This window comes from Camelina sativa, chromosome 1 (genome assembly GCF_000633955.1).
Source record: "Camelina sativa cultivar DH55 chromosome 1, Cs, whole genome shotgun sequence".
Lineage (NCBI taxonomy): Eukaryota > Viridiplantae > Streptophyta > Magnoliopsida > Brassicales > Brassicaceae > Camelina > Camelina sativa.
In genome coordinates, this window is record NC_025685.1 from 18,616,486 (window position 1) to 18,640,766 (window position 24,281).

The following is a 24,281-nucleotide window of genomic DNA, read 5'->3' on the forward strand; positions in this document are numbered from 1 at the left end:
TCCTGACATTGCATCGACCGACGCACATGTCGAGCGTCGTTTTTCCAAAGCTTCTCGTCGGATCTTCGTTCCTACAACCAAACTCGATCCCAAGCCACAAGAAAACCTCACAAAGTCCAAAATATCATTCTAACAAGCCACACAACACATGAACAAGCAGATCAGAGAAATCGCCGGCTTAGATAAGCCATGGTCATGCACTTACCTTTGCCAAGACGATTCTAAACCTTACACAAGAAAGAAAATGCTCATAGCAATCTCCTACAACGATCTCAGCTACAGATCTCTACAGAAAAGTTTCCAATCTCCCAAAAACCTCAGAACACTCAAGTACCTTTTTCTCCCTTTTCTATTCTCTCAAAAGCGGCCAAAACTCACCACTAAACGCCAAACCCTCCTTATAAACTCGCAACAAGGGTTTCATTTCCCCAAAACGCAACGTTTAACTTAAAACTTGTCCGCGATAACCAATTTTACATCGACCGATGCATCCCCTAAACCGGGATTCCCGTTCGCGGATGTTACAAATAATAATAATAATAATTTATATTAATTTATTGAATACAATCAATTTCTTTCGTTTGAAGTTTTGGTAGTTACCGAGATAAAATCTTTTACTATGTTTTGTTATTGGTTTGTGATTTAAATAGTGTTTAATAATTTTAAATGTGATGTATAGCATGTTGTTATTCAATCAAGATTTTATTAAATTCTATTAAAGTTTGGTGTTATTAGATTTTGATGTAATAAATTATCTAAATCTTCATAAATCTAGAGTTATCAAATTCTGAATTTTATGAAGTCAATTTAAATTTTGTATTATTCAACTAAAACAAAATAATTTATAATTTTTTAAGAAATTTAATTATTATGTTATTGATTTATGAATTAATACACTTTTCTTAACAAAATAAAATCATGAAAATATCATTAAAATAAAGAGATTGTTTGGTAAATTTGACGAGATTATGGAAAAAATAATCAACAAAATTAAAGAAAACTCACAATCAATCAATTATAATCTTTTATTTATTTACTTTCTATGATTTTATTAAAGTCGTTAAAATTCCTTTTAAAGTAAAATTTAATAACACCTCCTAAGCATTGTAAATAACTCCTCAGCAGATAAATTTCACATTTAATTAAAATTTCATCCCTACCATAAAATCGAATGTATGAAAATTTTACGATTTACATTTTTCTAAAGTATATTAAATATTCGAAACATATATTCATTTTTGGATTCAACTGAAAAATTGAATCATATATCAAATAATATTTATTTGGTTACTAATCAATAAATTTATTTTGTATACTTATTAAATAAATTCATATAATATTGTTTTTGTCATCTTTCAAAACATAATGGAATTTAAAACCATAAGTAAGAAACTCTTAAGAGATTTGAAAGTATGAACGACATGAAAATATAACTCATGAACGTAAAACGCATTGTTAAATGGGATCAACAATTTAATTCAAGACTACAAAATTTTTTCTGTTAAACATCTTCAGTTTCATTCTTTACAATAAAAATCAAGGTCTGGAAATTTAGTGATCTAATATTTCTCTATCAAATATATAAATCATTTTTTTTGGGTTGAACTAATGAAATCATAAAATTTGCATGTTATCACTTGATTTATTTCATTTATTGAAAAATCATTTTATAAAACTTATTCCTAAATAGTAATTCTCAAAATTTATTAATAATTCCATAATTATATATATATATATATATATACTATTTTTATAATATTGATGGTCTATTTATTCATATTGTTTTTTTTTTTCAATTTTACATACTCGATTGGTTGGTTCTAAGAAGTATATTGAGAGGATACCATATTATGACAACACATCTCAAATATTTATAATTCAGATTCTAAAAACAATGAAGACACTCTGATTCTCAATCCTTTCGAATAAAAAGAGAAGAGTCTACTTCTATGAAAAAAAAAAAAGTCATTTGTATTTGACTTGCAAGATTACTCATTTATATGGAACTGGTAAATTTAGGTCTTGAATGTCACGTGATTTTGTATCAGTTTTTAGCTTTAGATTCTACAAAATCCAATTTTTAAGCCATTCACTGTTATGAAAAATAAATTTCCTAGAATTTAGGAAAACCAGATTTTGAAAGATTTTAACAATTCCTTCATAAAATCTAATTCAGCGTGACTGTTCTTTTCCTAATATATATTTATTCTACTTTACTTAAATTCCAAAACATACTTATGCAAGGAACAAATGATTTTTTTTCGTATTATTTTATTTTATTTTATCTTTTTATAAAAATTTATAATCATTATTTTCTTATTTAAAAAATAATTTATCAAGTTACCATTCAATATTTTGCAAAAACTAAAATCTACACCAAAATAAAAAACCAAAAAAAATCAAAAACCAAAATCTAAAAATTAGTAAAAAACCAGAAGCCATTCATGGCCTTAGTTTTTAAGATTTTGGATTTGTTTTATATTGAGTTGGATATTTCAAATTAGGGATATATAAAATAAAGTAAAATTAATTTAAACTTAAATAAGATCAGACTAAATTTTAGATTCTATACAAATTTTCAATAATTTATCCATTTATAAAAAAAATGAGGGTGCCTATGCCTACCAAAAAAACACTGTTCGGTCATCAGCAAAGACCATTAGCAATTCAGTTCCTGGGCCGGGACGGCCCATATTTTACATGCAAATACATTGTCACAGATATTTTATTTTTCTTCTTAAAATAGTTTGTAAGAAAAAAAAGAAAAGAGAGAGAAGAGAAAGCATTATCCCTTACGACGAGTAAGCCGTCGTTTTGAGGTCTTTTTTTTTTTGGTTTTGGCACCGTTCGTACAAATCCTGAGATCTTCTTCAAACTCTTCCTTTTCTTGTCTCCTTTTCTCAGTCCGTCGTCGTTTTGATTGATTCATATCAAAGTTCTTCGTCTTCTGTTCCGCGCTGTTTTTCTGGTTAGTCTCCCCCCCCTTCTCTCCGGCGTCGTTTCGTGTTTAACGTCCTCTGTTTATCTGATTCCATAACCGACCAATGGAAAGTTAAAAATCTCTGTTAATGGGTTTCGTAGTGTTTAGGAAATCTCTGTCCTTTTTTACATTCTCTGGTTTTGAATGAGGCTTGAAAGATTTGATTTTTTTTTTGTTTAGGGTTTCTTCGATTTTGTTGGATTGGAATCATTAATGTGTTTTTCCCATCAAAATTATTGTTTTTTTCCTGTTAAAGTTTGAAGTTTTGGAACATTTTTTGTGATTTAAAGTTTGAAGATTTATTAGGCTTTGTGCAGGTGAGTGTTGATTCTGATGGATATCTCAGCGAATCCAGGGCCACTTAAGGATATTGTGCTTTATGATCAAGAGAAACATGTTTCCTCCGCTGTTTGGGGTGGCCAGGTTTTAACTCTTCTCTCCACTTAAAAAAATTCGATTTGTGGAAACTGTGACAAAGATTGGATGGTTGTTCATGCATTTTTTTGCTGGTACTTAGACTAACGATAATGTGGAAATGAATTGTTAGGAGCGAGGTGCGTTGAGGTGTCATGAGCACACATCAAAGTTGGGTGAGTGGAAGCTTAAACCAAAGCAGATAGAATTGGTGGAGAGAGCCGGTTTTGGGTATTTGAGACGGATCCCTGCCATTAGTCTTGACAACCCTCTTATCTCTGCGTTGGTTGAGCGTTGGAGGAGAGAGACCAACACTTTTCACTTTACAACTGGGGAAATGACTGTGACTCTTGAGGACATTGCTCTGTTACTCGGACTGGGGATTGATGGTAAACCTGTCATTGGAGTGACATATACAACTTGTTCTGCGGTATGTGAGAGGTACTTAGGGGAGTTACCAGAATCTAATTACGCTAGTGGTGGGATGGTTAAGCTTAGCTGGTTGAAAGACAAGTTCTCTGACTGTAAAGAGGATGCATCTTTTCAAAGAGTTGAGTACTGTACACGGGCTTACCTTTTGTACTTAGTAGGTAGTACCATCTTCTCTACAACCACTGGAAACAAGGTGCCTGTTATGTATCTTCCGCTGTTTGAGGATTTTGATGATGCTGGAACATATGCTTGGGGTGCGGCTGCTTTGGCTTTCTTGTATAGAGCACTTGGGAATGCTTCTGTTAAATCCCAAAGCACGATATGCGGTTGCTTGACGTTATTACAGGTGCTATGATTTTCATTTCTCGTTCCCAAACTGATATTATCACTGAAGCATATGTCGAATATTTTTGCTAGTTTCAGCAGTTTGGATGCTTATGTAATTGAATACATTTACTTAATCTTCTCTATCCTTTTTTGGGGGTTTTATAGTGTTGGAGTTACTATCACTTAAACGTTGGCCGGCCAAAGCTGAATCGTGAGCCCATCCATGATCATTTCCCATTTGTGCTTAGGTGGAAGGGGAAGCAAAGTGGTCCAACAGCAAACCGTGATGTTGTCTTTTACCGAAAAGCATTGGATGCCTTGAAGCCATGTGAGGTAAGCTTGTTTATCTTTCATATTCATCAGCTACTCTTCTTTTGTATACTTCTATTGATCCAATGTTGCTGATATACCTTCTTCCTTTGGAATTAGGTGGAGTGGCTTCCGTATGAAAATATGGATGGTAGATACATACCAGATCACATTAGAAACTCTCTGCAGTTGGGTAGATCGAAAACAATGCTGATATCTTTTGACAAGGCGGAGAGACACCTGCCTGATCGCTGTCTCAAACAGTTTGCCTTGTTTCAAGGCATCCCAGAAGATGTGCAGAAGTGGGTAAGAAAGTCTCGGGGAGTTGATGGAGGGGTTGACCTGTCGGTTAAAATGGAATCAGAGTTAAGCGAGTGGGAAATGCGGTGGGAAAACATTGTGCCTGATGATGTTCTAGGCGTTGATGAAGCAGACTACATGAGGTGGTATCTTGGAATAACCCGAAAAATTGTGGGAAGGCCCATCTCTCTCTCAAGCGAGTTTCAAAGAACGGTAATAGCTAAGAACAAGTTTCTTGACCCTTGGTCATTTTGACAGTAACGTTTCTAGGTATGATCTTAATACTTTATCCTCCTTGTTATTGCAGATTACAAATGTGAGGGATATATTGGAGTTAGCTGAGAATTTCCAAACACATGATTTGGATCTTGAAAGAGGCAACATGATTTCACGGATTATGAACCTTGCTCAAGATTGCCTGAGAGATCAAGCTGGAGTAACGGTTACAACAGAGAGCCAGCAGCAGATCGAACTTGGGAAAAGAATGCGGGGTAAAGAAAGGGTGAGAAGGAAGGGGATGGGAAAGAGAAGGAAAGGTATTGATCCAATGGAAGACTATGGGGGTAGTGAAGATGAATCACAGTTTGGACCTGTGGTTGAGGTTGGTGAAATGCATTTACCACTTACTCATACAAATTCAGTGTATGATGGAACACATCTGTATGATCCTGTCACCAAAGTTGATGACATGGAGCTTTGCGACACCATCCCTCAATTGCCCGAGACTCAAGACATCAACAAGATTGACGGGTCATTGCTAGACGATGCAGACAAGTCTTTTGAGGACAGTAAGTTACATGAAGAAATTGATACAACTAATGTTATGAGTGGCGAGGAGCCAACCGAGAGCATGGCGGAACTGCCCGAGGGCTATGATGTGAAGAAAGAAGATAAAGAATCAAAGGTTGAACATTATGACGCAGCTAAGGAAATAATTAGTGATGTTAGCGGTGAAGAAAACGCAAACAGAGAGGAAGAAGATGGAACAGAGATGGGAGAAAGTGTTGCAGATTCGTCTTCTCTCGAAAGAAGAGGAGCGAACACTATGGTGGCTTGAAAACAGTTGGTTTCATCTCATCTATTTAACCAATGTGAATCTCTCTGCCCTGTCTATCTCTTGAGTTGTTGAGAGTTATGGAACTGACAGATTCAATGAGAGTTATGGGTGCAGAGGAACTTAAGTTTAGTTTTCTGTTTTGTATTTCTTTTAACTTATTTTGTTTGTTTTCTTGAAGTACTGTCTTTTGTCTTAGAAGTATGTTTAATCAACTATCTGTAGAAGAGGTTACAGAAATGGGTGGAAGAAGCATGAAACATCAGTATTCTGATTTAGTGATTAGTGTGACTCCGATTATAGTAATTTAGTATCTCTGTTTCTTCCAAGCCGAAACAAACTTAGATTATCGCAAGTAGAGACTTCTTATTTTCAGGTCATTCCCCTGCAAACTCAACATTTTAATGCATATCGCAAGAGTTGATTTCACAACTTTTTCTTTGTTATTTATTAAATCATCTTCTCTTAGTTGTGGTTGGCAAGTTTTTTTATTCATTGGTTTTCATATGTCTATCATTGTTATGCTTTGTTTCTCTTATTTTCATTCTACACATAAGAAATTAGATCCACCTTCTTATTATATAAAGTTAAGGTTTCAAAGTTAGTCATTAACATTATATTAAGTATCAAGTTTATTGATAAGATGTGGGGTTTCCCCCAACCGTTCGAGATGCTTAAGAGCTTTACTTACACAAAATTATGTTCAATCTGATTTGACGAACTTCTAATTGCAAACGAGGTTTATCGTCAAGTATTGGTTGCACTTATTGTGTCATGTCTCTAATCCTTAATAAATGTAATCGAAATGATTCGTAAACTCAACTTGTGCTAAAACCCTGATGGTGTTGTCATTGCTTGAATCTATTTTCACTTCGTTCGATTCTAGATTGATGCATTTGATTGAGTCACTAACGGATCAATTTATATGTTTAATTAGATTTATGTCCAATGGATTTGTATAATTAGTTTTGTGAAGGAAAAAAATTTTACAAACCCTTTTGACTATATTATATTTGGTAGATCAAATAGTCACTATTGCAGTAAAAACAAATTAGTTAATTTACCTAACAAAGATGCTCTTTCCTCATTCTATTTCCTTCTCTCTCTCTCTTTCTTTCTACTCATCTAATTTTTGTAAAGAGTGTAGTGTGTTTACTCATAAAAATTCTCCATTTTGTTCTTTTGCGAATTTTAAAATCACAACAACAACATTACCAAAATTCGAAAGTGTTTGAAGATCAGTGGTGGTTCAACAAATTGACCTTGAAAACTCCTCAGATTTTTTTCTTTAATTACAAAAGTACTTAAGTTCTGTAAACAAAAGTAGTCCTTACAAAAGAAAAAAAAAAACAAGTCCACCCACTTGTGAAAGAATCAATACTTTTGTTTTGTTCCTCGGAGTAAGTAAATAATATACATAATTTGCAAAAACAGATCCCTGTACTTTTAATATACTCTCACTTTATAACCGAAGGAAACGAAGAAAACACAACACTAATGAGAGACACGAGATTATAATGCACTGGGTTCTGTGGGTCCCAATGCTTCGTCTTTTTGTCGGCTTGTGTTTTGTGGGTGGAGAATATATGTCATGAGAAACGTATCATCTAACCGTTAGATCAGCTACGTCCACATATCTTTCTATACACCGCGAAACAGAGAATTACAACCGCTTCTTCCCACTTTCTTCTTCTTCTTCTCTCTTTTTTTTTTTTCCTTTCTCTTTCTCCATAGTCATTTCTAAGTCCAACCATCTGTTTTTTTTTTGACATGACCTTTTGTTCTTCTCTTTTCTCTCTGTAACCCAATTTGAGTTTGTTCGATTCGATCTACGGGTTTCTTGATCTTTTATTACAAGAACTTTGAGAAGCTTCAGTTTTTTCTTGGGATCCTCGTCTTTTTTGGGTGTTTTGGTCGGATGGTGATCTTCTCGATGCCTGTGCTAGGTGAATTTTTTTGGAATATTTATTTAAGCTGTTTAAAAAAAAAAAAATGAGGGTAGTATTAAATGTTTAATTTTTATGCGAATCTTGATACTGGGTCGTCTCCTGACTCCGTAGTAAATGGAACTAATTTGCCGACTTTTTTTTTTTTTTTTTATAATTTTGGTTACAAGTATTTTTAGCAAATGCTTTACTTTTGGGAGTTTTTAGTGAGAGATTGAGTTCTTGTTTGTTTATCATGTCTATTGGAGATATAAAACGAGTCATTTCTTGTTTGGTTTGTGGACACATTTTGTGAGACTTTTATGGTAATACTTGAGTCTATTGACTCGTTGGTCGAGCATAAGACAAATTAAAATTCAAGAAGGCTTTGATAAAATTGTAACGGTCACATTGAAAATCTCAAAAGTGAAGACTTTGTTATTCTATATGGCTTCACACCACTCTGTCATGCTCTTTAAGAGATCCTTTGTGTTCTGTAAAAGTTTGTTCCTATTGTTGTTTCTATGGAGTTAGTTTAGTATTATAAATTCAGTAAAATAATTTTTGTTTCTGTTTTTGATTTGCTTCTCCAGGCTTTGGAAACTAAATGGATTTGGCGTTTAAGCTTTGATTCTATCCGGCTTTGAACTCGTTTGAATTTCTTTTGGTGTTAGAAATTTTTTTTGGTCTTTTAATTATGGCTGAGGTTGATAAAGTTCCGGTTAGTGATATGGAACTAGACGATTCAAGCGAGACTAAAGTAGCTGATGATGTTGTTGCCACTGATGAAATGGAGGCTAAACCAGTGACTGTTACTAGAACTGAAACTGTTGTTGAAGGTTGTCAAACCGAAAGTTCGAAATCTGCAGAGTGCAAGGAGCTACTACAACCTGTTCCTCATACCACAGCTTCACAGTCGGAAGTAGATGTGGTTTCCCCGACATCCGAGAAAGCACCAAAGATTTCTGAAAGTAGCACTGCCTTGTCTTTGCAGTCTGGTTCGGAAGGGAATAGCCCTTTTATTCGTGAGAAGGTTATGGAAGACGGATACAACTGGCGGAAATACGGACAGAAGCTTGTTAAAGGGAATGAGTTTGTCAGGAGCTATTACAGGTGCACGCACCCAAACTGCAAAGCCAAAAAGCAATTGGAACGGTCGCCTGGTGGACAAGTCGTGGACACTGTTTACTTTGGTGAACATGATCATCCAAAGCCTCTTACTGGTCCTGTTCCTATCAATCAGGATAAACGAAGTGATGTCTTTACATCTGTGAGTAAAGGTGAATAGAGAAACATATATAATTTTCTATTTATAAAAAAATTTTCGTTAGCGCTTATGATGTGGTAACATATTAAATGTAACATTGTTTCTTATGGTATTATGTTTGTAGAGAAATCATCTGGATCCATTGTTCAGACACATCGCCAAACCGAACCACCAAAGATCCACAGAGGATTACATGTTTCAGTTGTTCCACCAGCCGATGATGTGAAAACTGATATTTCACAATCAAGTAAGATAAAGGGCGACAACAGTCATAAGGATTATAATAGTCCTTCCTCGAAGCGAAGGTATTTTAGTTTTTTTTTATTTTTATTTTTTATCATTGTTCTGAAGGAAGGCTTCACCATTGGTGATCTTTGTTTTTCTTGTTATGTCGATGTCACTAAATCAGGAAAAAAGGAGGAAACTTTGAGCCAAGTCCAGTGGAAAGGTCAACCAATGATTCACGCATTGTGGTTCACACTCAGACTCTGTTTGATATTGTGAATGATGGGTACCGATGGCGTAAATATGGTCAGAAATCAGTAAAAGGCAGCCCATATCCGAGGTAATGACTGATTACATATTAAAGCCTGATGTCAAACTTTTTGGTTTCATTCTTCTCTGCTTACTTCCTTTCTCTGTTGGATGTTTTATATATTAGGAGCTACTATAGATGTTCAAGCTCTGGATGCCCTGTCAAGAAACACGTAGAGAGGTCATCTCATGACACAAAATTGCTTATAACGACTTACGAGGGGAAACACGACCACGATATGCCTCCAGGAAGGGTTGTTACTCATAATAACATGCTGGACTCTGAAGTTGATGATAAAGAACTGAATGTTAAAGAAGGAGATGCCAACAAGACTCCACCGAGCTCAGGTCTTCAATCCATTACAAAAGACCAGCATGAAGAAGATCATCCAATAAAGAAAACAAAGACTAATGGCTTTGAGAAAAGTCTTGATCAAGGTCCTATCTTGGATGAGAAACTGAAGGAAGAAATAAAAGACACATCTGATGTAAACAAAGATCATGCAGCCAATCATGCCAACCCGGAAACAAAGTCAGATGATAAAACTACAGCTTGTCATGAGAAGGCAGTGAGAACCCTGGAGACTGAGGAACAGAAACCCAAGACAGAGCCTGCCCAAAGCTAAGCATTCGGTGTTGTTGTACCGAGTGGTAATTTATATGGCTGTTTTAACATAGATTAGTACAGGCAATATGGTTATAGACTGTACAGTTGTTGTTCAGGCGGGACCAGATTTAGATTAGTGTTTAATGGAATAGTATGCTTACTACCCTTATATAGCCACTTCCATTTGGTTCAAATAAGAGTTACAGGAAGAGATGGTAACACAACATGAGTCTTTCTTTGTCGATGGCGCCTGTGTAATAGTTGTAGTATGGGGATGTATATGATTTGATTCAACCTTATTAATGGTATTGAGACAACCACCTATTACTTCCAATTTGTCTTTTACATTACAAACTTGGAGGCTTGGAGCCATTTATTTTTTCACTTCCAGGCACAAGATGAGACCAAGATTCTGTCCATCCAACCAAGATATAGAGCACCATCTCTTTCTTCAATCCCATACCCGTTGCTGTAATCTCTCAAGAGGGCTCTAATGGTGGCTGAAATTATTGAGCTCAAGGGGTATGGCTCAAAACCTGCCATGGAAAACCTTGACTTCCATTTCCCGAGAAGCTCGTGCCTTTCGATCCTCTCAGCTCCTTCACAAGCTATGATGTTGACAACATCCCTTGCCAAGCAGTGCTGCTCGATACTGATCCTTTCTTTGTGATTTCTCGGAAGCATCACATCAATAGATTCAAACATTGCCGTATAATAACTTAATGTCTCAAAGAACCTAGGAAGGAAAGGGGAAGTGTTCGTGTTGCATTCTTGTTCCACAAGAGTGACCACTTTAGGTGATAGACTCTTCACCATCCTCAGTAACCGGTCCCTATGGTTTTCCATGCTTACGCTCTCGTCAGGCAAGTGGTGCAGCATGTAAGCAAAGTTAACTCCAAGGGCTTCGCCTTCCCCGGACATCAAGATTTGCCACTTCAACTTCATAACTCGGCCTTGAAATCGCATTGAACTTGAATGGGACAGCAAACTTTTTTGCAAGTTTCTCTAGTCTTCTCTTGACTGTAACCAAGACAGATACATCACCAATTCCGGTAATTCGAATATTTGGAGCCCCACCAGGCCTAGCTGCAAAAGCCTGAATCAGTGAAATCCACTGGCTACCTTGCCCAATTTGGAAGTCAATAATGTGAATTCTCTCCTCATCCTTCATTGCTTCTGCTATCGCCCCATTTGCTGACATGTACCCAAACTTAAAATATGGGCAAACCTCATGCAGAACATACACATAAGATAAGAACTCATAACTCTCTGGTTCTCTGGATTGCAGAGATTTGTATATCGAACTACCAGAGGCAGCTAGCCTTGCCACAAGCCCTTCTAACATGTAAGCTCCCAATCTCTGGATTGGCGCACCAGAAATCGAAACCATACCACGCAACTCGCCCATACACCATCGTGCCAGTAGAAGATTATTCTCAGAAACAGCTTTCGCACAAGCAACAAGTACCCATTTCAAGTCTCCCCTTGATATTGCCTCCACTATCAACAACAAATCATTAGCATCTTCTGGCCACATGGAGAGTTCATGGCAGATAGCATCATTGAAACTCTCAGCTATCTCTGGCAAAGGCTGCAACATTATTGTTTCCACTTCTCGCACATTGTGTCTCGAACCTCTTACATTGTCCATCACAAACAAGCAGCCTCAGGGAATTGTTCTTGGTATTAGTAGGAGAACGCTGTTGATCGAGGGAGATACTATTGGTGAATAGAGTTCTAGAACAAAGTTCATGAACACCTCAACCAGATAAATCACTTTCTTCTGAAAAAGTCCCCGAGATGCAGCTTCTGCTCCAAATCTCAGCAGTGGATTTCAAGTAAAGTACTCTGATATACTTGGAAACTTTAAACATCAACCATTCCACAGGACATGACCTTTACATATCTGATCTTCATAACACACAGTATACAGTACATATATCCCTATCTAGCAATAGCCAATCATATAAGGCTGCAACACCTGTAGAAGTCATACACAAGTCTTTAATCAGATTGAAATAGATACGAAAACCGAAACAATCATATCCATGGAGATTAAAACTCTTCCAAGGACTATAGAAATCAACTCATGAGTACTCTATGAATCTACATCAACCATGAACTACTTCATCAATAAACAAAGACATAAAGAGAGTTCCAATCCTAAACTAGCACTTCCACTATCCAATCATACGATCACAATTTGACAATTTCTCTTCAGAGCATCATGTCCACCCAACCAACATCAAACTGAACAAATATCTTCGTTTTGAATGCGTTGAATTTACAAAATTGTAAACAAAGAGAAAAAATTTCAAGTTTTGTGTATAAGAAGAAGCAGAGCATCAAAATGGGAGGATAAAGTTTAGATTTTTGTGGGAAAAAACTAACCTTGTGTAGATTAAGAAGTAATCTTTTGGTCCAAGATAGACAAGAGATTTGGTTTTGCAAGTGAGAGAGATCCCACCCAAAGCTCACAGCTGAAGCAAAAGGAAGAATCTTTAGTGGCTGTAAAGAAGATACGACACCGTTTCAGCTTAAACCGAATAAGACCCGATCACCCACTTGGTTATATACGATATGACCCATCTCTCTCTCTCTCTCTTAAAGTCTCTGGTCATATGGGAAATAGTGTAAGAAGCAACCTAATAAGAGACCTCAGAGGAAGACGATCGATGGATCCTCGGATATGGCACAAAGTAGCTGCAGTTTCCGGTAAGACTTTTTCGATAAAGTAATGATTTTTGAATTGATACTTGGATTGATGCTGTAAGGAAGATACTGATTCGTCTAGTGTTGTAGGTATGGCTGCTCTTGGGTTAGGAACTTACGGTGCTCATTTCTTTAAACCAGAGAACCCTTCTTACAGACAGGTTCAGATTCTGAAATTGTTCGAAAATTTGATTACTTTTTTTGACAATTTAGCTATGTGGGGTTTTGCATTTGTTGTTGAATTTGTCTGATAAAGTTAAGGTTTTTTTTTTTTTTTTTTTTTTTCCTCAGGTGTGGCAAACGGCTTCTCTTTACCATTTGGTTCACACTGCTGCTCTTGTTTCTGCTCCTAGCACCAAATATCCCAACATTGTAAGCTTTCTCTTGTTTCCTCTGTTTCTCCAGTTTGTGTCCTTATGCTAGTTGATGGAGCTGACATATCCTTTTTATTGCTCAGTTTGGTGGCTTGTTGACTGCTGGGATTGTAGCCTTTTCCGGGACGTAAGTTGCATCTTTTTGTTTCTCAAATTCTTCAATTTAAGCTCTTGAATGAATGCGTATGGTAGAGCTTTTGTGCTTAATGATTGTTGGATGTCTTGTCATTGAGATTATCGTATAGCATCATGGTTATTTGAGCGATTCAAAATCATTTGGAGTTTCCAGTATACACTCTTATCTTTTGGCATTGGCGATACTTGCCACAATTCTCTATGGCTAAAGAGATTTTAGCCATGTTCCATGTTGACATGTTTGCTACTCTGAAATATCTAATAAGCATTGCGTCACTTGGTAATTGCATAGGTCTTTGTATGTATGGTTTGTGAGGTAATGATTTAATTTCAGAATCCATGCATTTCATGAAATAATTTGCTCTTTTCCCACAAACCATGTGTATCTGAAATTATGATCTTTGAACTATATTTCAGATGCTTACTAGGTAACTCTAATGTTTTTGGATCAGTAGTCTATTTCCAGGTAATGAGTATGTGAGAAAGTTTTATGTTCGTCAAAATGTTGCAGGTGTTATATGGTAGCGCTGCGTGAGGACAGAAAGTTTTCAACCTTGGCACCATTCGGAGGCTTTGCGTTCATCGCTGCATGGGGAACCCTACTTTTCTAAACAATCTCAAAACCATCTATATTGTCAAGTTGTGGTCTTATTCGACATAAGAACTCACTGTTTAATTTCCCTAAGAGATTGCTTAATACAATTCCGTGTCGACGACAACCATAAAACTTATTCCTTGTTCACTTTGTTGCTAAAGCGGATTATGTAAATGACCATATTAATGTAATCTTATTACCATACAATTATCAAAAATCTACATTAATTAGAAAACAAGTTTGTGCTTCATTAGCTCCAAAGCAACAAAGATGGATATATTTAATATTGTGCAATAGTACTAACAATGAGAAAAATCACTCTCTTTATCATCTTTCATGTCATCTTGGCCCTTCCCTTTGAATCATTTGATATACTCAAAATGGCACGAATCGTGACCTATCAAAATCATGAGATAATCAGAGACGGATGGTTCAAAATTTTGTTTGATCAAGAGCTTCAATAACTGTTGGCAAAAGGGTCTAGGGTCGCGTTGCTTACTAGGGTCGCGTTGCGTGAGTATTGCGGCGCTGCTGAAGTAACAATCAGCACCCATGTGCTTATAACTCTGGTAATAACTATTGAAGACAACAGAGGCATGGTCCTTGAGAGTGTTGGGCAAGAAGCAAGGCTGGTTAGGCTGAATCTTACTGCAATCTGTTCCGCCCTGTTGACAGGCCCAGTCTAAGGCTGCTTGTGTCACATAATCTGGTATCTGTGAATCGGCTACACACCATTGTCCGAACTCCGCTTTTGCTATTTAAAAAAAAAAAGAGACACGTACATGTTATATCTTTGAGATTATGTGTATGCGAGAGGATGTTACAATAATGGTGTACCTGAAAACGTTACTGTTATGAAAAGTAGAGCAATTGCTATCCTTGACAAGAAACTTTTCATCTTCACAAGATGCAAGTTGGAAGGTTTGAGAGCTTAAAGATGGTCACACCTCGAGTATTTATAGTGTTAGTAGATAATCTCTGTTTAGTAAATTTATGTGTAATTCTTATCAACTCCCAAATTCTTTAGGTACAAAATTACTTTTTTGCAAGACTACTAATTACTTCTTATTAGGAATGTAATCCCATGAGTGGGGTTGTATACTTCATTGGCAATATAATTAAGTTTCTTAGATTTTGAAATTTAAACATTGTGATTTGTTTAATGTGTACAAATCTTATGTTATCCAATCATAGTTTTTTTGGGAATTCTAATAAAATCCATTGTTATTGAATTAATGACTTAAAATTTTACTTAAAAAATCCAGTGTTATTAAATTTGTTTTCAAAATTTGATTGTTAATGATTTTAAAGGATATAATAGTAGTATTTGAGAAGAACTACTTAAAAATACAGAAATCCAAATATTTTGAGAATGAGATTTGAAAGATTTTACATTAAATCATATCAACTTTCCTAAACAAAAATAATCAACATCACATAAAAACTCATTAAAACTCAAATTATATATTTTACATTAAAAGTTATCAAAACGTTTTACCTACATATTTTGTTTCATTAGCTGCTTTATTGTGCACCAGTAACAAACGAGAAAAACAAAATATGTAGGTGAAACGTTGTTGCCCAGTTGCAGTTACGTTATGAATTCTTTGCATTTTATTCAATTTTTTAATTAAAAGACAGCCAGTTGGCTACGTTTATGAATTCTAAACAAGTACATTGTAACTAATGCATCTTGTTTTATATAGAACATTGTAACGTACGTGAAAAAAGCACATAAAACGTAGAGGATCAATTGAAACTTGGACACGTCTACTATTCAAAGTATAAAGCATAAGAATTATCTCCCTTCAACTTGTTTTCTATTTGTCTGCGTCTTCTTGCTGGTAGCTAGGGTTTCTTTTGTTTTGGTAAAGGACCGGGAGATTTGATAAATCTCTCTAATCTATACTAGTATTTTTGCAGCAGTTTTTGCTCAAAAAAATACTTTTTGAAAAGTTTTTATATTTAATGTAGTTACTTTAATACTAGTTACCAAAAAAATTAAAATTAAATATAGGTAAGATTTAAAAGATTAAAGAAATATTTTTACCTCATTCAAACATAAATATATGATTTCCTTTCATTTTTATTTGAATTTATATTTAAATTATCTTGAATTATTCTATAATACATTTAGTTAATAAAAATTGTGATTTTTTCCTGCACATGATGTAATACAAATTTTTAAAACGGACATATATTACTCAATAGATAAATTAAAAAATACGGGTACAATATCCCACATCGCCTAGAAAATTGAGCAATAGTTCAGAGTTATACTATAAAAGAGACAAAAATGATTCATAATAAAAATGAGTAGAAAGCTTGATTTATCAGACATTCAAACTTAAAAAAATTTTATTTGGTTTATTTAGGTATTTTATTTTAAAGATTTTTAAAAAGTTAAATATTATAAATATTTAAAACTTTTAAAAAGTTATATATTATAAATATTTATATTTTATTTGAAAGTTAAATTTTATAAAATGTTAAAAATATTTAAACGTTTATGAAGTTTCAAATATTAGAAATATAAAATAAATATTACAAATATTTCAACTTTTTTACATATTTAAACTTTTACGAAACTTCAAATATGAGAAATACTCAACCGTTTTAAGAATTCCAAGTGTTATAAATATTTAAACTTTATAAGAAGAGTCAATCTTATATAATGTAAATAATTATAACCTTAATAAATAACATATCAACTCAATCTAATATTTATAATAAAAATAATAAATACTATTAAAAATTAAGATTATATATTACGAGTTAAAATATCTCGGGACGGAGTTATATAGCGGGAAGGGTTTTGTCGATATTTAGATTAATTTAAAAATATCATTAATTTGGTGTTAAACGGGTAAAATATCATTTCATTATTTTGTTAACACTATCGATATCCGAGAATATATATATCTAATTAAATTGATTAATAAATGTTATCAAAAAAATAAATTATATTGCAGTATTATATGGTTTAAACTTTAAACATAAAATTATTAATTATTATATAATTATAACATATTTAACCAATAAATACAACTTATAATTTAATTGTTTTAGTTATAAATAATTTGTCCTGCGGTGTACCGCGGGTCCTAACCTAGTGTATTAGTATTCAACTAAAGAAAACAATTACACCCTTATTTCTCTTGGCCAAGGCTTTCCAAAGACATTATCAATGCCATATCCCTAATGTTTTCCCCTAAGAGATTGCTTAATAAAATTCCGTATCCACAACCATAAACTTCCTTTACTTATTCACATTGGTAGAATTTAGTATAATCTTATTACCATACAATTTATCAAAATTCTACATTAGAAAATAAGCTGTTGTTCATTAGCTCCAGAAAAGTAAAAAAGTGAAACTGCCAAGTTCCAACAAACATTGGATTTATTTTATATTGTTCACCAGTAGTAGTAAAAATGAGAAAAAATCTTTATACTCATCATCTTTCATGTCTTGGCCCCTTCATTTGAATCATTTCATATACTCAAAATGGCACGAACCATAACCTATCAAATCATGAGATAATCAAACACAAATGGGTCAAGATCTTAATTCATCAAAGAGCTTAAATAATTGTTGACAAAATTAAGGGTCTAGATAAAGTTGCTTACTAGGGTCGCGTTGCGTGAGTATTGCGGCACTGCTGAAGTAACAATCAGCACCCATGTGCTTATAACGCTGGTAATAACTATTGAAGACAACAGAGGCATGACCCTTGACAGTGTTGGGCAAGAAGCACGGCTGGTTAGGCTGAATCTTAAAGCAGTCTGCTTCGTCGTGTTTACAAACCCAGTCTAAGGCTGCTTGTGTCACAGAATCTGGTATCTGTGAATCGGCTACACACCATTGTCCGAACTCCGCTTTTGCTATATATAAAAAAAGAAGATACACATGTTATATCTTTGAGATTATGTGTATACGAGTAGATGTTACAATAATGGTGTACCTGAAACCGTTACTGTTATGAAAAGCAGAGCAATTGCTATCCTTGACCAGAAACTTTTCATCTTCACAAGAGGCAAGTTGGAAGGTTTGAGAGCTTAAAGATGGTCATAACTCGATTATTTTATAGTGTTAGTAGAAAATCTCTGTTTAGTAAATTTATGTGTAATTCTTATCAACTTCCAAATTGTTTAGGGAAAAAAAAAATTTGGAAGACTAATTAATTCTTCCTTGACCAAAGAAAAAGAAAAAAAACTAATTACTTCTAACTAAGAATTCTTATCTTTAATATCCTGGTAATTAGTTATCTAATTAAAGTTTCTTAGATTTTGAAATTATAAACTATGGTAATTGAATAATCGTCCAAAATAGTTATGTTAATTTACAATAAAATGATTAGAAGACTGTAACTAAATTATGTACCAAAAATAAAAGTCTATAGATTAAAGATACTGTAGATGATTATGAATTGGATACAAAACATATATGGTTAAAGTATCTAAACATTTGACGTCAACGTTTTCCAAAAGAGATTTGCTTAGTACAATCATAAAACTTTTTTCTTCACTTGTGCTGTTGTGCACTTTGTTGCTGAAGGGATAAATGTCAATTATCAAATTGATGTACTTTTTTGTAGTACCATATATCTTAATAAAATACTACATAAAACCATAAGCTTTTTACGTATCGTTTTAACCCACTAAAAAACAAAGATAAAAAAATAACGCACAAATCTTTTACACATGGTTCGAACAGCAAAAGATTACGACTTTACGTTCGGGATTGACAACTGCACTACCAGACAATTTTGGTAATTGATGCCCTTTAACATTTATATAGTTTGGATGCCTAAAGTACTAGCTCTTCACCCACGGGTCATGCCTGCCTACGATTAACGCAGAAGCTCTTCCACAAAGCTCCAAAAAAGTCTCTGGTTCTAAGCTTTCACTACAAAAAAATATGCATTTTGGGATTCCAGTTTGTGACTATTTTTTTGATCGCACAATAAAACGACTCTTATAAGACTACTTTGTAACGATTCGACGACTACAGAATAATTGGAGAGAAAAATGTCGCTTATTAACGATGAAAGATATAAGTCACAAAAGAGTCTCAAATTAGTGACAACATTAGGACTAATTCGTCACAAATAAATATTGGTCGCACAACGGTCAAAAATTGCGACTACTATGTGACTCGTTAATTAGTCGGTAATGATAGTAGCAAAAACGTCACATATTGAGGACTTATTTGCAACTTCATTTTTACCCTGATTTAGTAACAAAGAGGTCACAATTTGCGATGAGATTGCGACAGATACCTGAAGAATTTGCGACTAACACCTGAATTAACTATTCCTTTAAGACTTTTTATCCACTCTAGATATTTTTAATTTGAAATTTCACATTTGAGATTCATTTACATGTTTAATTTTATGTTTATGCTTTGTTTTGCTCGAACTTAACAATAATATCTTTTTCAAAGTCTTAATTTTCAATGATTATAAACTAAACATCCATAAGTTCTAAATCTATCTTAAGTGCTAAATGTTCTTTTATGAGAATGTGTTGCAATGAAGAAAAAACTTAAAACTAAGTGATGAAAACAATGTTTTACTAAATCTTACTATTACATGTACTTTATATTACTACTATGAGTGCTCCTGAGTGATTTATATAAACAGTTTTGTTCATCATGTGTAGAATTCAAGATTTTTATTTTGTGATGTATATTAGGTAGTCTCAAAAACATCACAATATGCGACTGATTTGCCACACTGTTAGGACTACATCAATCTGTCACTCTTCTGCTACCTTTTATCGACGTATTTGTGACGCTATTGCGACTAACACCTGAAGAATTTGCGACTAACACCTGATTTAGCTACTCTTTTAAGACTGTTGACTCACTCTTGATATTTTTAATTTCAAATTTCACATTTGAGATTCATTTACATGTTTAATTTTATGTTTATTCTTTGTTTTGCTCGACTTTATCAATAATAACTAAACAGTTGAGATTTAGTGACCCTCACGGTTTCATTTATATATTTTATCAACTGAGATTTGCCAATATGTTAAGTTCTAAGGTTTCTATGTTAATTTGAACTACTATAGATAGTGAATCATTATTATACAACTAAAACTTTATTTTTTCTACACAAGTTTTCAAATATATAATTTGACAATATTGAATGGCTAATATTTTGAGTTAACCATTTTTGCATTGATTTAAACTAATATATTTATATACTCTTTCTAAATATTGTAATTTTAGATGTTTTAATTAAAATCTTTGTAAACAACAAGTCATGTAGAATTTGCATTGATTTGAACTAATATATTTATATACTCTTTCTAAATATTTTAATTTTAGATGTTTTAGTTAAACTCTTTGTAAACAACAAGTCATGTAGAAGATGGTACATAGGTTTTTAATGTAAGGTTATGTAAGATAGAAAAAAACTTACCAAATGATTGTTTTACCTCTTAAAATTAAAGATATATATACTTCACAATTGGACTATAAGTGCTTCTAAGTCTTATAATTATTGAATTTAGATCTCAAAGTTAATAAATCTAGAATAATGGTTTGTGACTCATAATATTACGTCACTATTTGTGATGAAAATGCAACTGAAAAATGTTACGACTATGTTACTACGCTCTTGTGACTAATTTGCTACGATTTTTGGGACTACATTGCCTTGGTTTAGCAACTCCTTGGGATTTTAAAAATATAATTTGAAAATATTGAACGACTAATATGTTGAGTTAACCATTTTGCATTGATTTTAACTAATACATTTATATATTCTATCTAGAAATTTAATTTTACATGTTTTAGTTAAAATCTTTGCAAACAACAAGTTATGTAGAAGATGGTTATGTAAGTTAGGTGATTTTAATTTTACATGTAAGGTTATGTAAGTTGGAAAAAAACTTATAAAGATTATTTTACCTCTTAAAATTATAGATACATTTCACAATTGGACTATAAGTGCTTCTAAATGCTTATTGCCAATTTATTCTAGTCAGTTTTTTCTTTCTTAATTCTAAATCATAATTTTAAAATTTCTAAACGAATGATGTAACTATTATATATACTCAAAACTGAAATCAATCAAAAAAATTTAGAATACATTATTTATAAATTTAATTGATTTAAAGTAAAATTAAATCTAATACTTTATAAATCCTAAACTCCTAGTTTCGAAATTATGACACAAAATGATGGCAAATTACCATAATTTACCTAAAGGAAAAAAATAATAAGAAAACATCTCATTGGCTAATCTTAAATGGCAATGATTGTCTTTTGGTGTGTCATCTACCGTTGATAGATTTAATCCAATGGACAAAAATCATCTTTGTTTTTCCTTCCCTTCTCTTCCTTCCTTTCTCTTCATCGTATCTAGTAAATCAATTTTGTTTGTTTCCCTTCTTCTTTCTCTCCTCTTTTCTAATCTCTAGGTTTAGCCCCCTTCTCCTCTTCGTCAAGTGAAATCGACAAACGCGAAAAATCAAATCGTTACAAAAAACTCAGATGATACCAAAGTCTTCATGGGCAGAGCCAAACGCTGCCTCTACGCCGACCACCATATAAAGTACGGCAACTGCGTCGGTGAAGATGGTGGAAACAGAAACAAGTTTGTCTATTTCTCTCACAATATCCTTCTTAATCTACTTATATGCATGTGTATTTGCTTGAGATTAGAGTTTATAATGGTTTTGCTATTCAGATCTAGTTTCCCAACACATCTTTACTGAGATACATCTAGGGAACTCCTATGAGTTTTAATTATCTCTTTGGTTTGTGTTTTAGATTTTATGGGTAGATCTGAAGAATAAGTATCAAACGACGACATAGGTGATACTGGAAATGGAGGACCACCGTTGAAGGTGCTTGGGTCGTTCACCACCAATATATCTCAAATTCTCCAGCGTCGCATCACCGACACTCTGGTTGTCGTATCGACGTCTCCGGCCACCGCATCTATGTCTTTGGCCACCACATCTCCGTCTCTGGCCACTACCAGCCACTACCACCGTTTTGTTTTCCGTCGCTCCGGTCGATGATGCTAATATATATAGTCGTATAGATATATACATTGTATTTTCGGTTTGTAATGATAATTACAAATAAAATTATTTTTGATTTCCATTTCTTTTATAAGAAATCTTTTTTTTGTTTGTTTTTTCTTCTGTAGTTGGTCGCAAAAATGTAAGTAATATGCGACTTTAAATGCCGTCAAAATTTAGTCTCTATTTTGAGTCACAAAAAACTCACTACATATATACGTCACTCATTAGTCTCTAATATATGACTACATATTAGAGTCTTAACGTAGTTGCAAATTTAGGACTCTAAAATGAGGTCACATAGTAGTCGGTCACTATTTTGGAACCATGAAAATCTGCGACCAATTTTTAACGACCATCTCAAATAGTCGCAAAGTAGTTGTATATAGCATATTTGCGAATATTTTGGAACAATATTTGAAGTCACAAATAGCATGTTTTCTTGTAGTGTTTGTTCATTGAGCGTCAATCTCAACGCTGCTGCTCCATCTATAGAGTGTAAGAGTGCACTTAGCTTAAAGAGATTCAGATTATAATTCCGAACAGGACGATATAAATGTAGAGAAGATATATTTCTCATATCTTACCAATAGAATGTACAACTGCTTATATAACATTACAGAGGAATATTCTAGCCTACTTTAATTACAGAGGTTTCCATAAGTAGAAGAAGAATATGTTCTATTATAAAGATGTATCCGTAACGTCCCCCTTAGGATGGAGGTGTTTAAAACTTCAATCTTGTCTCACAGTTCAACAAAGCATGATCATGGTCGAGGTTTTGTCAAGGCATCCGCGAGTTGGTCTTTGGTATTGACATATGCTATCCGAGAATGAAAGACTGGATTAGCACATAAGAACATTGCTCTGACGTTGTCACAATACACCACCAAGGTCTTGCCAGTTGGATGTTAGCTTGGTGAGCAGATTAAAGACCCATGTTATTTCAGCGGAGACGTTTGCGATGGCTCGATATCACGCTTCAGTTGAGGAAAGAGCTAATAATTCTTGAAGTCTTTAATCTGCTCACCAAGATAGATGATGAGATTGGATGGCTTCCAAGATAGATGATGTAGGCGTTTGTAGAGACATAATCATATCTATCACCAGTCCAATCCGCATATGAAAAGACATGAAAAGTAAGATTTTTCTTGGCGGCAAAGAAGATACCATGGGTTGTCATGCTGACCAAGTATCGAAGTACTCACTTCGCTGCTTTGTAATGCTCAATAGTTGGTTTATGCATGAATTGAGATGAAAATTTACTGAAAATGAGGTGTCGTGGTGGGCGAAAGCGAGGTACTGAAGACTTCTAACAAGCTTGCGATAGACAGACGGATCAAAGAGAGTCGTACCAGAGTGGATAGAGAGTTTGGGAGATGAAGCCATGGGAGGTGCAACTGTTTTGCAGTGAGCATGTCATAACGAAGAAGAATGACAAGAATATACTTCCGCTGAGACAAGTGCAGACCCTTGGCTGTCCGACGAGCTTCAAGACCAAGAAAGTAATTAAGATCTTTGGGATTTTTGATGGAGAACTGCTAAGAAAGTAATTTCAAAACTTGTTGAAGCCCTGCATAGTCGTTCCTAGTGACGAGAATATCATCAACATAAACCAAAAGATAGATAAACTGATTACCAATGCGGAGCAAGCCATAGACGTATCGACTAACAAATTCCGAAAACCAAGAGAAGTGAGGAAGTTCTTAAGCTCCAAGTACCATGCACGCGGAGCTTGTTTCAAACTGTAAATAGCTTTTTGGAGACAACAAATGTGAGAGGGAACATCAAGATCTATAAAGCTTGGTGGTTGTTCCATGTAGACTTCATCATTCAATGTGCTTTGTAAGTAGACGTTGTTGACATCTAGCTATTGGATTGGTCATAAAGAGGAGATATCAACATCAAGAACCAATCTGATTATGGTGGACTTGATCACCGGACTAAACGTATCTTCACAGTCGCGTCCGAGTTGTTGTTTGTAACCTTTAGCCACAAGACGTGCCTTGCACCGCCTAAGAGAACCATTAGCTGAAAATTTGTTTTTAAATATCCACTTACATCCATCAACAATCATATCGGGACGGCGAGGAACTAAATCCATCGTTTGATTGCGAGCAAAAGCAAAATTTGCAGAGCTAAAACAAAATTTGCAAAAACTCTCTAATGGAAAATCAATTGTATTTTTGTTGCTTGTAAATATGTATGTGCAGAGCAAAAAAAACTATTCCGCTAGACTTCAGTTGCATTACTTCACAAAATTGCTCTCAATTCGG

At 34.1% G+C, this 24,281-nt stretch overlaps 5 protein-coding genes and 1 pseudogene across 6 annotated transcripts; 3 read left to right on the forward strand and 3 right to left on the reverse strand.

The window, feature by feature from the left end:
- On the forward strand, positions 2,780-6,098 carry LOC104698712 (serine/threonine-protein phosphatase 7 long form homolog). Of its 2 annotated transcripts, none has more exons than XM_010414121.2 (6): positions 2,780-2,968; positions 3,287-3,403; positions 3,528-4,172; positions 4,319-4,486; positions 4,583-4,975; positions 5,070-6,098. In XM_010414121.2, exons 2-6 carry the CDS (start codon positions 3,314-3,316, stop codon positions 5,817-5,819), a joined length of 2,046 nt encoding a protein of 681 aa, XP_010412423.1. In that variant the 5' UTR covers positions 2,780-2,968; positions 3,287-3,313; the 3' UTR covers positions 5,820-6,098. The 2 variants fall into 2 exon arrangements, with proteins under 2 accessions (XP_010412423.1, XP_010412427.1); XM_010414125.2 differs by having other exon boundaries at positions 3,298-3,403.
- LOC104698736 (WRKY transcription factor 1-like) lies at positions 7,525-10,373 on the forward strand. The gene is made up of 5 exons (XM_010414142.1): positions 7,525-7,762; positions 8,335-9,021; positions 9,133-9,313; positions 9,418-9,573; positions 9,670-10,373. The coding sequence occupies exons 2-5, from the start codon at positions 8,439-8,441 to the stop codon at positions 10,166-10,168; spliced, it is 1,419 nt and encodes a 472-aa protein (XP_010412444.1). The 5' UTR covers positions 7,525-7,762; positions 8,335-8,438; the 3' UTR covers positions 10,169-10,373.
- LOC104698727 lies at positions 10,431-12,648 on the reverse strand (annotated as a pseudogene).
- LOC104698764 (transmembrane protein 256 homolog) lies at positions 12,743-14,172 on the forward strand. The gene is made up of 5 exons (XM_010414162.2): positions 12,743-12,864; positions 12,952-13,022; positions 13,153-13,233; positions 13,319-13,362; positions 13,882-14,172. Exons 1-5 carry the CDS (start codon positions 12,771-12,773, stop codon positions 13,979-13,981), a joined length of 390 nt encoding a protein of 129 aa, XP_010412464.1. The 5' UTR covers positions 12,743-12,770; the 3' UTR covers positions 13,982-14,172.
- LOC104698756 (glucan endo-1,3-beta-glucosidase 13-like) lies at positions 14,131-14,988 on the reverse strand. Its single transcript, XM_010414155.2, has 3 exons — positions 14,803-14,988; positions 14,465-14,719; positions 14,131-14,362 (listed from the first exon to the last, which is right to left on the reverse strand). Exons 1-3 carry the CDS (start codon positions 14,861-14,863, stop codon positions 14,328-14,330), a joined length of 351 nt encoding a protein of 116 aa, XP_010412457.1. The 5' UTR covers positions 14,864-14,988; the 3' UTR covers positions 14,131-14,327.
- On the reverse strand, positions 17,269-18,027 carry LOC104698746 (glucan endo-1,3-beta-glucosidase 12-like). Its single transcript, XM_019228782.1, has 3 exons — positions 17,928-18,027; positions 17,593-17,847; positions 17,269-17,487 (listed from the first exon to the last, which is right to left on the reverse strand). The coding sequence occupies exons 1-3, from the start codon at positions 17,986-17,988 to the stop codon at positions 17,453-17,455; spliced, it is 351 nt and encodes a 116-aa protein (XP_019084327.1). The 5' UTR covers positions 17,989-18,027; the 3' UTR covers positions 17,269-17,452.

Coding starts and splice junctions, on each gene's coding strand:
- LOC104698712 (XM_010414121.2), top strand. CDS start 3,314: ATGGATATCTCAGCGAATCCAGGGCCACTTAAGGATATTGTGCTTTAT. Junction 3,404..3,527: donor CCGCTGTTTGGGGTGGCCAG/GTTTTAACTCTT, acceptor ATGAATTGTTAG/GAGCGAGGTGCGTTGAGGTG. Junction 4,976..5,069: donor CAAGCGAGTTTCAAAGAACG/GTAATAGCTAAG, acceptor TTGTTATTGCAG/ATTACAAATGTGAGGGATAT.
- LOC104698736 (XM_010414142.1), top strand. CDS start 8,439: ATGGCTGAGGTTGATAAAGTTCCGGTTAGTGATATGGAACTAGACGAT. Junction 9,022..9,132: donor CTTTACATCTGTGAGTAAAG/GTGAATAGAGAA, acceptor TTATGTTTGTAG/AGAAATCATCTGGATCCATT. Junction 9,314..9,417: donor AGTCCTTCCTCGAAGCGAAG/GTATTTTAGTTT, acceptor TCACTAAATCAG/GAAAAAAGGAGGAAACTTTG.
- LOC104698764 (XM_010414162.2), top strand. CDS start 12,771: ATGGGAAATAGTGTAAGAAGCAACCTAATAAGAGACCTCAGAGGAAGA. Junction 12,865..12,951: donor CAAAGTAGCTGCAGTTTCCG/GTAAGACTTTTT, acceptor CTAGTGTTGTAG/GTATGGCTGCTCTTGGGTTA. Junction 13,023..13,152: donor AGAACCCTTCTTACAGACAG/GTTCAGATTCTG, acceptor TTTTTTCCTCAG/GTGTGGCAAACGGCTTCTCT.
- LOC104698756 (XM_010414155.2), bottom strand. CDS start 14,863: ATGAAAAGTTTCTTGTCAAGGATAGCAATTGCTCTACTTTTCATAACA. Junction 14,720..14,802: donor CATAACAGTAACGTTTTCAG/GTACACCATTAT, acceptor TTTTTTAAATAG/CAAAAGCGGAGTTCGGACAA. Junction 14,363..14,464: donor ACTCACGCAACGCGACCCTA/GTAAGCAACGCG, acceptor TGATTTTGATAG/GTCACGATTCGTGCCATTTT.
- LOC104698746 (XM_019228782.1), bottom strand. CDS start 17,988: ATGAAAAGTTTCTGGTCAAGGATAGCAATTGCTCTGCTTTTCATAACA. Junction 17,848..17,927: donor CATAACAGTAACGGTTTCAG/GTACACCATTAT, acceptor TTTTATATATAG/CAAAAGCGGAGTTCGGACAA. Junction 17,488..17,592: donor ACTCACGCAACGCGACCCTA/GTAAGCAACTTT, acceptor ATGATTTGATAG/GTTATGGTTCGTGCCATTTT.